Raw genomic sequence first — 13,136 nt, 5'->3', positions numbered from 1 at the left:
TTATTTATTTAAAACACCAACTAGATACGTTCTGTTAGCAACCAAGAGTAATGTATTTTTATAAACAGCATTCATTTAAAAAACATTTTTGTTATGAATTAATAATAAAATGATAATCAGTCTTCATAAGCATTTATTTACATTAGTATTTAAAACATATGCCTAACATTCAACAAATAAGAATAAAAACAAGTCATGATTAACAAAAATAAAAGTTCTATTTTTGCATATCAGATTAAGCTAAAACTGATATGAATAAGGACATTATGTGATCAAGTAAGAATTATTCTTTATTGAGTTTTTACAGACTGAAATGTATTGAATATTAATAGCTGAAAATCATGCTTTTGCAGGCTGCAATAATGATGTGGGGTTGTGTTCTTCTTTCTGTATCCCAGCTAGCAAATTAGTAAGGAAAAGAGGTTCTTAGTGTGTTTACATTTGTATGAATGAATGAATGAATGAATGACAAAAAAAACAAAAACATTTAGAGTGTGTTCACACTTGTAGTTCGGTTCACCTGGTTCATTTGGTCTGGACCCCCAAAAAATAAAACATTTAGTCCTGGTTCGCTTAGCATTCACATTGGCTGACATCCGAACCCTGGTGCGCACCAAACAAGCAGACCGCTGAAAAGGTGGGTCTCGGTCCACACCCAAACGAACCCTGGTGCTGTTCGAATGATATGAACGCAACACGAACCAAAGACATGTAAATGAACCAAAATGGCAAGATGAGACCCTAAAAAGGACAGAATGCTCACGCATTCCTGTTTTTTTTTTTTGTCATAGGTACGATGTTGCCCATCACAGGCATCAGAACCGCATCTCATTGCAGTGTTCAATAAGTTCCTTCTCCAAATATAGGCTACGTCATAAAAGCTGTATCCTTATCCCTGGACGTATCCCTATGCCTTTAGGTTCGGTATCTTGAGGTTATTCAGTGTTAAAAATGCCAGAATGCTAAGCGGACCAGGACTAAATGTTTTTTTTTTTTTTTTTGGTCCAGACCAAATTAACCAAACTACAAGTATGAACACACCCTTATTCAAATGAACCACACAAACAGAGCAATCACACAAGGGTTCGTTTTAATTGAACCAAACATGCCAAGTGTGAACACACCCTTATTTGAACACACTTGTTATCAAAATAAGTTTTACATTCAACATTTATGTCACTAGTACTTAAAGGTGCAGTAAGCAATTTCTGAGAATCACTGTTGATATTTGAAATCAACCCAAACAAGCACACACACACACACACCCCTTCATTGCTCCGTCCCTAAAATGCACAAACAAGCAATGCAAGTGGATGTCTCTTTATCATAGCTGAAGCTGAAGAATGAACGACAAGAACAAAAAATGAACAGAGTGCTCAAGAGTATATATAAGCAAGTGTTTGTTGTTAGTAGCCAGCAGCACACAAGCTCCAGACAAACAATGACACTCAAAACTAGAGGTCGACAGATATGGGTTTTTCTCTGACCGATGCGATATTTAGAAATCAGGGCAGCCGATGGCCGATATATGATGCCAATTTTTTTGGCCGATATGTTTGCCCGATTTATTATAATTTTTTTCATCTCATAAAATCTAACAGTTAAGTAATAAAAAGTTATACAAAAAACTGCTTAAATTAAACATTTATTAAACAACACAAGCCTCTCCAATCAGTGCACTTGTATAAATTAAATACAAAAATATGTATACGTTAAATATTAAATACAGGTCATCAAAAATCTAGAGTTAATAAATAAACTTTTGGATGGAAAAAAATTAAGTTTTAGTGCACAAAACTGGCCGTCAGTCCTCTTATCAGCATGGAAAACTATAGTTTTATTCAATGGATTATATGCTGAAGCCTCAAAAGCAAGCCAAGACCGCTTCCTTTACAATCACTAAAACGCTGTCGCTTTGTCAGTTCATCGCAATCTCACAAAGTTCCGTTATGATCAGTGAAGATGATCTGATTGGCCATTGTCTGTGATTGTCTACATTGCTCACCGCTGCAAAAACACATTGAAAATAGATTCATTTGATGTTCTCCAGAGCGTAAACACAAATGCGCGGGAGCGTTTGCCAAATCTGTTTTGCCAATATATTATTACATTATCAGCAGAGGGTGCTCTTGCTTGTGTTTGAGGCACCCCTGTAGAAGCGTGCCTGGCTGAAGCTGTGCGTGAACAAGGCATGGCTGCAGAGTGTGAGTTGCTCCATCTCACACGCAGCCTCAGAGGGAGAGAAATTCTCTGGGACAGAAACAGAATTGCTAACATCTGAGATTATTTATACAAAACAGGCTACTATAATAATATAGCCGCTGGGCTCGTTACCAGGTTTTGGTACCCGCGGCAATGTCACGTGTTCCACAACAACGCTTAGCTGCTCGCAGATGCTCCTGCCTTTTGATCGGCCTAATTTGCAGCACAATCGGCCAATGCCGAATAATAAAAAAAAGCCAAAAATCGGCTTGATTAATCGGTCGGCTGATCAATCGGTCGACCTCTACTTAAAACTGTCCTGTTACTATAGCTAACATCACAACAACAGCATATCTTGATTCTGTGAAACATAGCAAAACCAATGTTACTCACATATGGAGCAGAAACAACACAACCTCTGCTTCTGTCTCTCCAGCGCTGGAAAGCTTTTCTAATATTAACGCTGATCTTAAAGCTCTTACCTGATCATAACCCTTCTTTTCCCAGTGATATTCCTCTGACCTTTTCTCTTTTGTAATGTCTCTCAGCTATCTCTCTTTCTACAGTCCTTCTTCAAATCTTCCTTTTGCTCACTCTCTCTCCTCCCCCATCATGAGTGGACATGCCCCCTACTGCTGATTGGTTACCAGTGTGTTTTGGTGCTCAGTCCGATCCACTTTCAACAGCATTTCTCAGAAATCGCTTACTGCACCTTTAAAATAAAACACTGTTTACATTCATTGTACAGCGCAAAAAAAATTTCTTTGACAGTCAGATGGATGTTGAAGTTAATAAGATTAAGTTACTTTCTGTATGAATTAGTATGATGGTTTTAAAGGTTTATGCTTTTGACAATTTCCCTGTATTTAAGCAAAGATGATCTTTTTCATTCACAAAAGGCTTCATCCTTGAATTCAATATACCCAACCACATAAACCCACATTTCTGTCTAATGACCACACAGCTGAAATTAAAATTTTGATTTGCTTCACTCTGAACAGATCCTAATAAACATGATAGAGGCGAATTTTTTAACTGACTAATTACTTGACATTACAACTTTGACCAAAAGAGAGATATGATTTCAATAAATGGTGAACAATGAGGTAAAATATTACTTAATATTTCTAAAGATAATAGGACTGCATTTGTCACCTGTGTCACTTGTCGATCTGCATGCCAGCACTGAAGATTGTATTTTTTTTTATGTTGTTGCAGCCATATCATGCATGCTATCAGCTGTTGCATACAGATATTTGAAAGGCTCTCAAAGGTACAGTATATATCGTTATGTAGAGTGATTTAGGTTGTTACAGGTGACAAGTGCAACTCTTTTACGCAGTCCTTGCACCATACTTTCGGCAGAAATGTTCTCTGATTCAGCAGGGCTGAGGAATTATTATATATAATACATAACAATTCTAATATAGTACAACAGAAAAATGTCAGGGCCTTCCCAGAATCTATGTAAAACAACACAGATGCATGATGTAATACTTATTTTACTATGAACCTGATAATTCCATATTACGTTTGCTTCCCAGATGTCTCTCTCGTTACAAAACCCACTAATTGTATTGCCCAGAAAATGTCCAACTGCCAAGGGAGGGGTTGCTGCTGAGCAGACGTGCCTCAAGAACTGTGTCCACAATAGCACTCAAAGGCTCAGATCAATGATGATATGCTCATAGATCTGTGTGTTGCCCTTAAAACTGGAAGCAAATACAAAGTCCCTCCGGTCAGTGGAGACCACGGTGAAGGAACGTGGAGCCTGGATGTAGACTTCCTTGAAACGCTCAAAAACCTTCTTCTCAGCATCCCAAATATAGATCTGCGAGAAGGTGTAGTCGCTTCCCAGAGCCAGGTAGTTCCTCTCTTTGAAGGAAAAAGGCTGCAGGATCATGGAGCCTCTTGAAGGAAGGGCCTGAATCTCAGAAAACTCCTTAGCAGTCCAACGCAAGACTTTGGAGTCACCGATGTACCGGGTCATGGCCAGATAAAGCTCCTCCTTGATCCAAAAGGCCTTGACAGCAACTACATCTTCCATGTTAGGGATCTCACCCTGCAAAGCAAATTTCTGAGTGCTCCTGCTCCACTGATAGATGACCGGAACTTGGGAACGACTTGCAAGGATAAGATGGGCCTTACCATCTAAATTGACAAACTCTGCATCTGTATCACGAAACCATTCATGAAGGGACTGGTAGGAGTAGAAGCCCTTGTCGTTCCACTTGTAGAGAGTGGACAGACCAGCCTTAGAGCTGTCAGCGATGATGAAGAACCAGTCATTACCAATCTGAAAGGCCTCGATGTCATTCGGTTTGGAAATCTTAGATACCTCAATGTCCTGAAACTTTGTGAACTTGCTTTGGTCTTCATCAAACTTATAGATGTGGGAACCACCAAAAAGTTGAGCAACAATGACAAAGACCTGGTTCTGGATAATCACAGACTTGCAGCCAACAATGGACTGACCTGAGATGAAAGAAAACACTGCATGAGATTTGTTGCATTATGCAATCCTTAATATCATAACTTTACTATGAATGCACCTGTGATGTTGTCATAACTCCTGAAGTTCATCTCGATGTGGTCCCATTGGAGCACCATGCAGCTCTCAGCGTTAGGAGCAGCGATGGCCACGTACACGTCGTTCTTGTGGGAGAAGGTGTCCACAGACAAAGACTCCGTAGGCACAGAGTGGAGAGGAATGAAATCTGGCCAACATATGGTAAAATTACATCTCAGGCTATGTCCACATTAATCAGGATATATTTGAAAATGGCATTTTCATTTCAAAACACTCTTCGTCCACACTAGCGTTTTTAAGTGTTTTCCAAAAGTGGCTTAAATCACCATGCTGCACATGTGTTAAATATCATTAAAGCTCTCAGAGGTGATACCAAGAGACCAGAGATATTACAGTTCTCACGCTATTCTTCTAAAATATCCAGCTACTTACTGGTGCTTCCAGGTCCCACTGAATCGCCATTTCATGTATGGTCTAAAAGGGCAATTGCCCTCGTGTTTTGCAGCAGGACAGCAATTTTGAGTACATTTTATGTTACAGTATCTTTGCAGAAATGTAATATGAAGTAACATTTATCTTTAGCAACACTATGAAAGTGAATAGCAGGCAGAACAATGCAGTTATAACCATAACCATAGGTCAAAACATGGAGGAAAAGCATTTTCAAAAATTATTTTATCCGGATTAATGTGGACGTAGCCTTAGTAACTTTACTACTAAGTAGTAGTTTTGTATCTCATGATTAGCTGCACGAAACACCTGAAGACATACCCAAGGAACGTATTCTTTGTAAGACATGAAACATGTCAATGAAATAGGACATTTTGTAAAATGCAATAAAATCAAGAATCTGTTATTTGTTAATTGCCTTAAACCTTCATTTAACCGACAAAAGTATAAAGACAAGATTTCCAATGTTTTCACAGACCAACTTAATTTTATTTTGTAAATGTCAACAAATTTTGGCTCCAAAAAAGTTGGGACAGAGGCTAAATAAAAGTGAAAAAATGAAAGAATATCCAAGTTAAAGTGTTTTGAAACAGTCCACAATTAGCAGGTGAATTGATGAGGGTATCATTATTGGGTATAAAGCAAAGATGGGTCATGGCTCACCACTTTGTGCCAAATATCATGAGAGAATTGTCAAACAATTCAAAAATAATTTTTCTCAATGCAAGATGGCAAAGAATTTAGGTGTTTCACTATCTACCATACATAATATTGTGAAAACATTCAGGGAATCTGTCTGTGTAGGGCTAAGGAGGAGACCTCAGTTGTTTGTGCATGACCTTTGAGCCCTCAGTTGTCACTGCATGAGAAACCATCATGCTACTCTGTTAAATACAACCACATGTGCTCAGGAGTACTTTAGAAAACCATTGTCACTTAACAGTCTGTCGCTGCATCAAGAAAAAAATCTACTTGAAACTGTTATGTATACAGAGAAAGCTATACATCGATTCTATGCGGAGATGCTGCCGAGTTCTCTGTGCCCGAGCTCATCTCAGATGCTCCAAAAAACTGTGGAAATATGTGCTGTGGTCAAATGAGTCCATGTTTGAGTTTGTTTTTGGAAAAAATGGACATTGAGTTCTCAACCTGAAACCCGTTCTCAAAGACGAAAGGGACTATCCAGACTTTCATCAGCGACAGGTGCAAAACAGTTACCCTGGAAATCCAGAGTTCTCACGAAAGCACAGTTGAATTTGCTCAGCGAGTTAATCGGCGTCGAGTAATGATGCTCATTAAATATGCCCTTGTATCCGAGCTGCACCAATCACATCGGGTTATCTGATATAGGCGGGCCAGAGGAGCTAAACAGATGACGACAGCGCTGTGACGTCGAAGTCATTAGTAAACATTGCAAGATGGCTATGGATGAACACCAGTTGTTTAAAACGGCTTTGGCCGCTACAATGAACGAGTTAGACTTTGCTTTTTATCTAAAAGAGGATCAGAAGACGGCGCTCGAATCGTTCCTTTGTAAGAAGGGTGTTTTTGCTGTTTTGCCGACCGGATACGGCAAGAGTCTAATCTACCAGTTAGTTCCGCTGGTAGCTAAGCGGATGGGGCTTGTTGTGATTGGTCGCAGTGTTATCCAATTGCGTGCAGTGAGATTTTCAAATGCATGCTTGGTTCCGATTTTCATTAGTCGATGCCAGACCATTAATCTTTCAGATTTAGGTCTGGATTTCCAGGCTACAAAACGGTATGGGTGACTTGCATGTGTGAAGGTACCATTGATGTGGAGGCATATATTGGGATTGTACAGAGACATACTGCCATCAAGATTACATCTTTCCTGGGACTCAAGACAATGCCAGTTCTCTTTGTGCATGTGCTAAAACAGAGTGGTTTCTTAGAAACTCTACACCATAGAGTGCATGTGCTTGATTGCCTGTCTGCAGAAGAAAATTAACAAATCACAGATTCTTGATTTTATTGCATTTTACAAAATGTCAAAACTTTTCTGGAAATGGGGTGTATTTCCATGCTGTAAATGCTTGTGAGATGCGGATAAAAGTAACTTCTTATTGAATAAATGTAAATGTTTTCCAATCTATTGGCTTTTAAAGTCGATGAAATGGAAGTGGCAACAGATCTTTTCTTCTGTATTGTGATGAGCATCTGAGTGTAATGGATTATCGAAAAAGCAAAAATGTGTTGCAGAAGTCCTGCATACTTTACATAAACTGAGAGAAGTCTGTTGTTTCACCAGAAAGTCCAGTTATGACATGTTGACTAAACAATAGCAGTTCAAAAGTCCATACATCTATAACAAGCATTTAGAAATGTTACATTTAGTAAAATGTTAATTGTTTCTACTGGTGAATAGCTATAAACAACAAACAAAAGGCACTGGATTGGATTTATAGTCTGAAAAGGCTTACATACACAATACCAAGCATGCACACACACGCTCATTCACATACCTGTAGAGATACACTCGTTATGTAAGCTCGCCATGTCATTGAGCCGTTTGCCCTTCATCTCCTCAGGACCGGCGCAGAGGACGTCTGATACAGTGGCATTCGTGCTTTTTAGCCACATCATCAACCATTTCGCCCGGCAGTCACACTCAAAAACATTGCCCCTCAGGTCTCTGCAAGGAAATAAATAGGAACAAAATCAATCAACAAGCATGAATAGATTAATAAATTGTGCCCCTTTCTGTAGGTTTAAATATAGAGACTTTCCCCCAGTTTCACAGACAAGGCTTAAGCTAGTCCCAGACTAAAATGCATGTCTGAGCTTTTTTAACTGAAAGCAACTTGCACTGACAGATCTTAAAATATGTCAGTGCCATTGTTTTGTCTCAAGATACACACCAGTAATGTTACTAAGGCACGGTTATAAAAGCTACTTAAATGTCCTAATTGTACTAAAGCCTAATCCTGGCTTAATCAAAGCCCTGTCTGTGAAACAAGGAACATATCATATTCAGTAAAGTCTACTACAATGCCAAGAAAGCATTTGCAGAAGTTCAGACTCACAACTCTATCAATGATTCCAGATCAATGAAGAGCTCTCTGGGCAAAGCTTTAATGTTGTTGTTTGCCAAAGACCTGTGAGGGAGACAGCAACACTTTAGAGTAAAGTACAATACAAATAATTGGCAGCGGTACATTAATTGATTGTAATAAAACATACAGATGAGTCAAATCCCTAAGTCCCCTGAAAGAGTATTTTGATGTTGTCTCAACCTTGTTGTTTTCTATAAACCTAAAGAATGGAGAGAGAAATAAGATTAAAAGATAATGGTCAGTTTACATGAAATGGAACCAGGATGATCAACTGAAACATTAATAAAGTAAACTCTGTGAGAAACATGCTATACAGTTAAATAAATAAAATAAGATAAAAGCATTTTAATTAAATATATATAGAATACATTTAGGATTATTATACATTCAGATGTTCAAAGAATGTGTGCATATCTTCAATATGTAAACAAACACACATATTCAGAACTTCAGAAATGACTTGCAGCTTCCCAACATATATTGCACTCACATACATGGTTTACTTAAAATACCTTCCATTCCTATAGCAACAGTATTGCAATAGACATCTATATACATAACTAATCCTTAAAAGAAAACTTACAGGTACTCAAGGTGTGGAAGGCCAGAAAATGCATCATCCCTTACTGTAGTGAGGGCATTGGAGTTCAGCAACCTGTCAGAGTTTAGAGTCACAACCATTACCAATGATCATTATCAGGCTGAGGGTTTACATTGCAGTGCTATTTAAATGGAGTTTTTCGATACACAAATAAAACTTGCCCTCTCACTCAATGAGTGCCAGGGCAGGCACACATCTCTCTATATCTCTAAGTCAGTGTATCAAATCGCTGACATCCTGCATTACGCCAATGACAGAATGGAAAAGACACTATGTTCTCAGTGTCAAAAAGGGAACGGGAGGAAAACTGTCACTTTCTGAAAGCAAATGTCCCCTGACTTTTTAAATACCTATAGAGGGAAAAGAGACCTTCCAAATGTCACCTTCATGTGTTTAGTAGGAGCATTGGATTCCAGTGCTAAATAGCTGAAGGCAAAACATGTTTAGCAAATTGTTAAATATGCATCTAAAGCAACTAGATACTTCCTCAAAGGGGTGAATGCATTTTTACAGGTAAAAATATTCGCCATCATTAAATTAAGACAGCTATTTTTAATTCATAAAGCAGTCAATTTACAGTTTATCCAACCCAAGTAAGGTCAACTGAATATTTTTGGTTTTGCGTAATTTGGTAGGTAAAATAATAATTATTTTTCTTTTTGCGATAGGCCTACCACCATGTAAATTTATCAGAACAATAAACTAAACTGTATTTCAGCTACAAAGGAAAAGATAATCACCAAAAGGAGACAGTGGATTTAAGTTTATCGCAAATATATGATGTCTGTACAAAGATCGGAGCGATTTTCTACTATAAAAAAATCTAAATTCTTCTGCAAATGTATAAAGCACAGTTTACAAGAGAATTAATACCATGCTATAGACATTTGCATAGTCAGATGGGCTTCACTTACAGTAACTGTAAGGACGGCATGTGTGAGAACATCGCCTCCTTGACCTCAGAGAAGGTCCCATTCACAATACTCCTGTAAAACACCGGCCATGTGAGACATTCAGTGCAATTCAGACAAAATATGTTACATAGCCTATACATTATAAAGGCAATATATGACTGAATATGGTCTCCAACTAAGCTCTGAATTCAAGCACAAGAATACAACCCACTAAATGGTCTAATACAGAAAAACGAGTGACTTACAGTGAACTGACATCGTTGGGAATGGATCGCGGGACATGCGAGGACCCGACGCAAATGATAGACTCCTTGGAGCAGCTACATGAGGACGGACATTTAAAAGCCCTTTTCCCCGTGTTCCCTAACGGGGCCAGGTATAACACTAGCGCCGATATAATCACGACAGTCCGCATGTTGTTTGTCAGGCTCGCATGTGTGAATCCGGGGAAGATCTCGGTCGCCATCCACCCTGCAGTATGAAATGCAGCACTGAAGCGCCTGACATCAGCAGTTCGGCTGCAGAGCTCCTCTCGCGACTTATTTATTTATTAGGGCGCCCAATAACGGTGGATGATGGTTATAGCCTCGATGATGATTACTTTTATAGCTGCATATCGTTCTCGGCCAATATTCATTTAGGAATCCTGAAATGCAATCCTTCTAAAAAAATAAAATAAAATAAAATAAAGACATTTTCTCTTCCATTTTAGAGAACCGAAAGACTTTTCCTCTTGTAATTTCAAAAACCATCAAAGTCCCCATGAAATCACTCACGGTTCAGTTTTCTTTTTCTGTGGTGATGTATTTCCTAATAAAACAGGATGTTTGGGAGGAATAGGCTATAGAAGGATCCGTAAATTACAGCCATATGAACCATGATTTGCTACAAGTTTGCTGTAGGCCAGTCATTTTCAGAAATATTGCAAGTAGCTACAAGCTACACTATAAAAAATGCAGCTGTGAATGTGTAACTAGCACAGATTATTAATTCCATGCCAAAAGATTTTGCAACACAACAATGGGCAAAGTTGTTCTTGCATCACTATAACTGGCCAAGCTGCATTCGCAAACAATTCTACTCAAATCTACACTTCAATTCAAAAACTGCTTTGCTATACAGGCCTATCTTTATTTTGTTTCCTTTCTTTTAAAAAAAGGGACAGTACAAAAATCTTGACATTATAGGCTATCAGCATTAGTTTCTATTACTAAAAAATGTGGAGCTTTAGAATGAGTTAAAAGTTCATTTTGTTAACTTACACAAAGCCAAAAATTGACACTCAGTCTAATGGACAGTTTGGCAGTCTCGCTGTTATAAAATCATCAGCATTCTAACATCTATTTAACTGTCAAAACAATGCATTACCTAAATGCAAAAAACACATGCTATTGTCAGCAGCTTGTTCTATTACCGCTTTTAAAGCACTTGAAGTTAAGGTGATAAGTCAAGGAGACACGTCCCTCAGATATTGATGACTGAGAGTAAACAATAAGAGTAAAACATCTGGAGTGGTCATCTTTTAAAATTATCTAATTTTGGTGATAAACAATAGAGGTTTAGAGTTCTACAGTGACTGCGCACCTCATAGCAGCCCATATTTTTCATTAATTTACTTTTAAAAAAGCTGGAAACTATGGAAGCTTGTATCTGCTGCGGAATAAAAAATAAATAAAAAGGTAATTTGCTATTTTTAATCTCACAATTCTGACTTTTTCCTCAATTTCAAGTTTATATTGCTCAATTCTGACTTTATAACTCGCAATTGCAAGTTATCGCAATTCTAACTATTTCAAAATTATGAGTTTATAACTAAAAATTCTGCATTCTGCATTGCATTTGGACCGAATTTTTGGTCCAGACTTCTACAGAAGATATATGCACATTTTAAAATATTTAGACCACTTCTATAATTGACTGCCATCAGGATTTTCAAACAGAATATCAAAAAGTGTTTATGAAAAAAAAAAGCCTACCATACCTTTAAGAGCATTCATAAACACAGAGTGATTGATGATGGGAGGAAAAGGATAAGTGTAGCCTAAGTGGGAGGAAAAATCGGTGTCAGCAAAACCAGTAAGATGAACAGTAAAATAGTTTTTTTTACTAAGAGACATAGCTTGTTGAACAGATGGAATATGGATATGGAGTGTAGCAGAGGGATCGGTGGATGAAGATGGCAGAGTGAGAGAACAGCAGAGGCTCGTCCGACATAAATCATTAACAGAAATGCTGCTGGACTGCACATAAAATGCATTACAGCGCAGCATGAGAAGCTGATTCAACACCTCTGACGTGAAAACAGATACTGTGCACCTTCCTCTGAACAGATGTTATTAAACATGCTGGACTATTGTGTGGAGTTAAGACTTTAAACACTGCATTGTGCAACCACTTTGTGAACTTTAACGTCCATTCTTTAAAAAAAATTATATCCCAAATCTTTTTATAGGTGTTTTGAGTGATAATACAGAATGGTACATTGATGAGAGGGTAAACAGTAAGACATTGTCCATTATTAAACCTTCAAATGGACAAGAAACAAGCAAACAAATCAGAAAGATAAAAGAAAAGAAGAAAAGAAGTTCTTCCTTCTAATTGCTGCCAAATATTATTCATTGTCAGTTACTGGTGAGCAAGATAGGCCTTTAATTTGATTCTAAATCCCAAGATGATCCCAAGTCTTATAAAAGGATTTAAGTGAGCCAGAGAGTGAGCTTCTTAACTTTAGGTCTAATACAGTCAAAAATGTCCTTTATCCACCTGTCATGCGTCAGGGGAGAAGAGTTCTTCCACTCAGGAAGGATAGCCCATCAGGCCGAGATCAAAGTAAAAGCAACAACCTTGTGATCTTGGGCTGTCAAAGCAGGCCTAGATGAAACCCCCAAAGAGGGCTTGCAAGGGATCAGGGTCTATATTAGAGCTGAGAGCTTTTTTAAGTGCGTCAAATACACTGGGCCAAAAAGTTTCCAACTGTGAACACCTCCAAAATATCTGCAGGGGGTTGGCAGGTGAATATTTGTAACAGTTGCAGACTGCATTCCTGTCTTGGAAAAATTTGACCAATTTGGCATTGGTCAAGTGGGCTCTGAATATTATTATACACTGTATTAAACCATGCCTGGCTTGGTTATGGATAACCATGTTATTGGATGGCTTGAGGGTGAGTAAATTATGGGATAATCATTTTTGGGTGAACCATCCTTTTAAGTACAGTCATTACCACCACTGTCTATTATATCTAATTACTAATTGTACTATTTGTACTAATTGTACTAATTGTAGGGTTTGGTACATCAAGAGACTACATCTTTGTGAAGATTACATTACATTTCAGTGAATTTTCTTTCAATCTTCCTTTCAGT

At 38.0% G+C, this 13,136-nt stretch overlaps 1 protein-coding gene across 2 annotated transcripts; it reads right to left on the bottom strand.

Moving 5' to 3' along the window:
* Window positions 1-272: 272 nt before the first annotated feature.
* Window positions 273-13,109, bottom strand: lgi2a (leucine-rich repeat LGI family, member 2a). Of its 2 annotated transcripts, none has more exons than XM_082161723.1 (8): window positions 11,753-13,109; window positions 9,772-9,843; window positions 8,840-8,911; window positions 8,384-8,455; window positions 8,227-8,298; window positions 7,666-7,835; window positions 4,755-4,919; window positions 273-4,677 (listed from the first exon to the last, which is right to left on the bottom strand). In XM_082161723.1, the coding sequence occupies exons 2-8, from the start codon at window positions 9,801-9,803 to the stop codon at window positions 3,860-3,862; spliced, it is 1,401 nt and encodes a 466-aa protein (XP_082017849.1). In that variant the 5' UTR covers window positions 9,804-9,843; window positions 11,753-13,109; the 3' UTR covers window positions 273-3,859. The 2 variants fall into 2 exon arrangements, with proteins under 2 accessions (XP_082017849.1, XP_082017848.1); XM_082161722.1 differs by lacking the exon at window positions 11,753-13,109 and adding an exon at window positions 10,017-10,798.
* Window positions 13,110-13,136: the final 27 nt, after the last annotated feature.

Source organism: Leuciscus leuciscus, assembly GCF_965113295.1.
Source record: "Leuciscus leuciscus genome assembly, chromosome: 2".
In the NCBI taxonomy this organism is placed as follows: domain Eukaryota; kingdom Metazoa; phylum Chordata; class Actinopteri; order Cypriniformes; family Leuciscidae; genus Leuciscus; species Leuciscus leuciscus.
Note: the sequence above shows the minus strand (reverse complement) of the source record. Positions and strands in the feature narration are given on the sequence as shown.

What these genes read in the sequence shown, in the direction of transcription:
- lgi2a (XM_082161722.1), bottom strand. Translation starts at nt 10,237, where the DNA reads ATGGCGACCGAGATCTTCCCCGGATTCACACATGCGAGCCTGACAAAC. An exon ending in ATGCCGTCCTTACAGTTACT is followed by an intron (nt 8,912 to 9,771) that starts GTAAGTGAAGCC and finishes AAACTCTGACAG; the next exon opens with GTTGCTGAACTCCAATGCCC. An exon ending in CTTCCACACCTTGAGTACCT is followed by an intron (nt 8,456 to 8,839) that starts GTAAGTTTTCTT and finishes TCCATTCTTTAG; the next exon opens with GTTTATAGAAAACAACAAGG.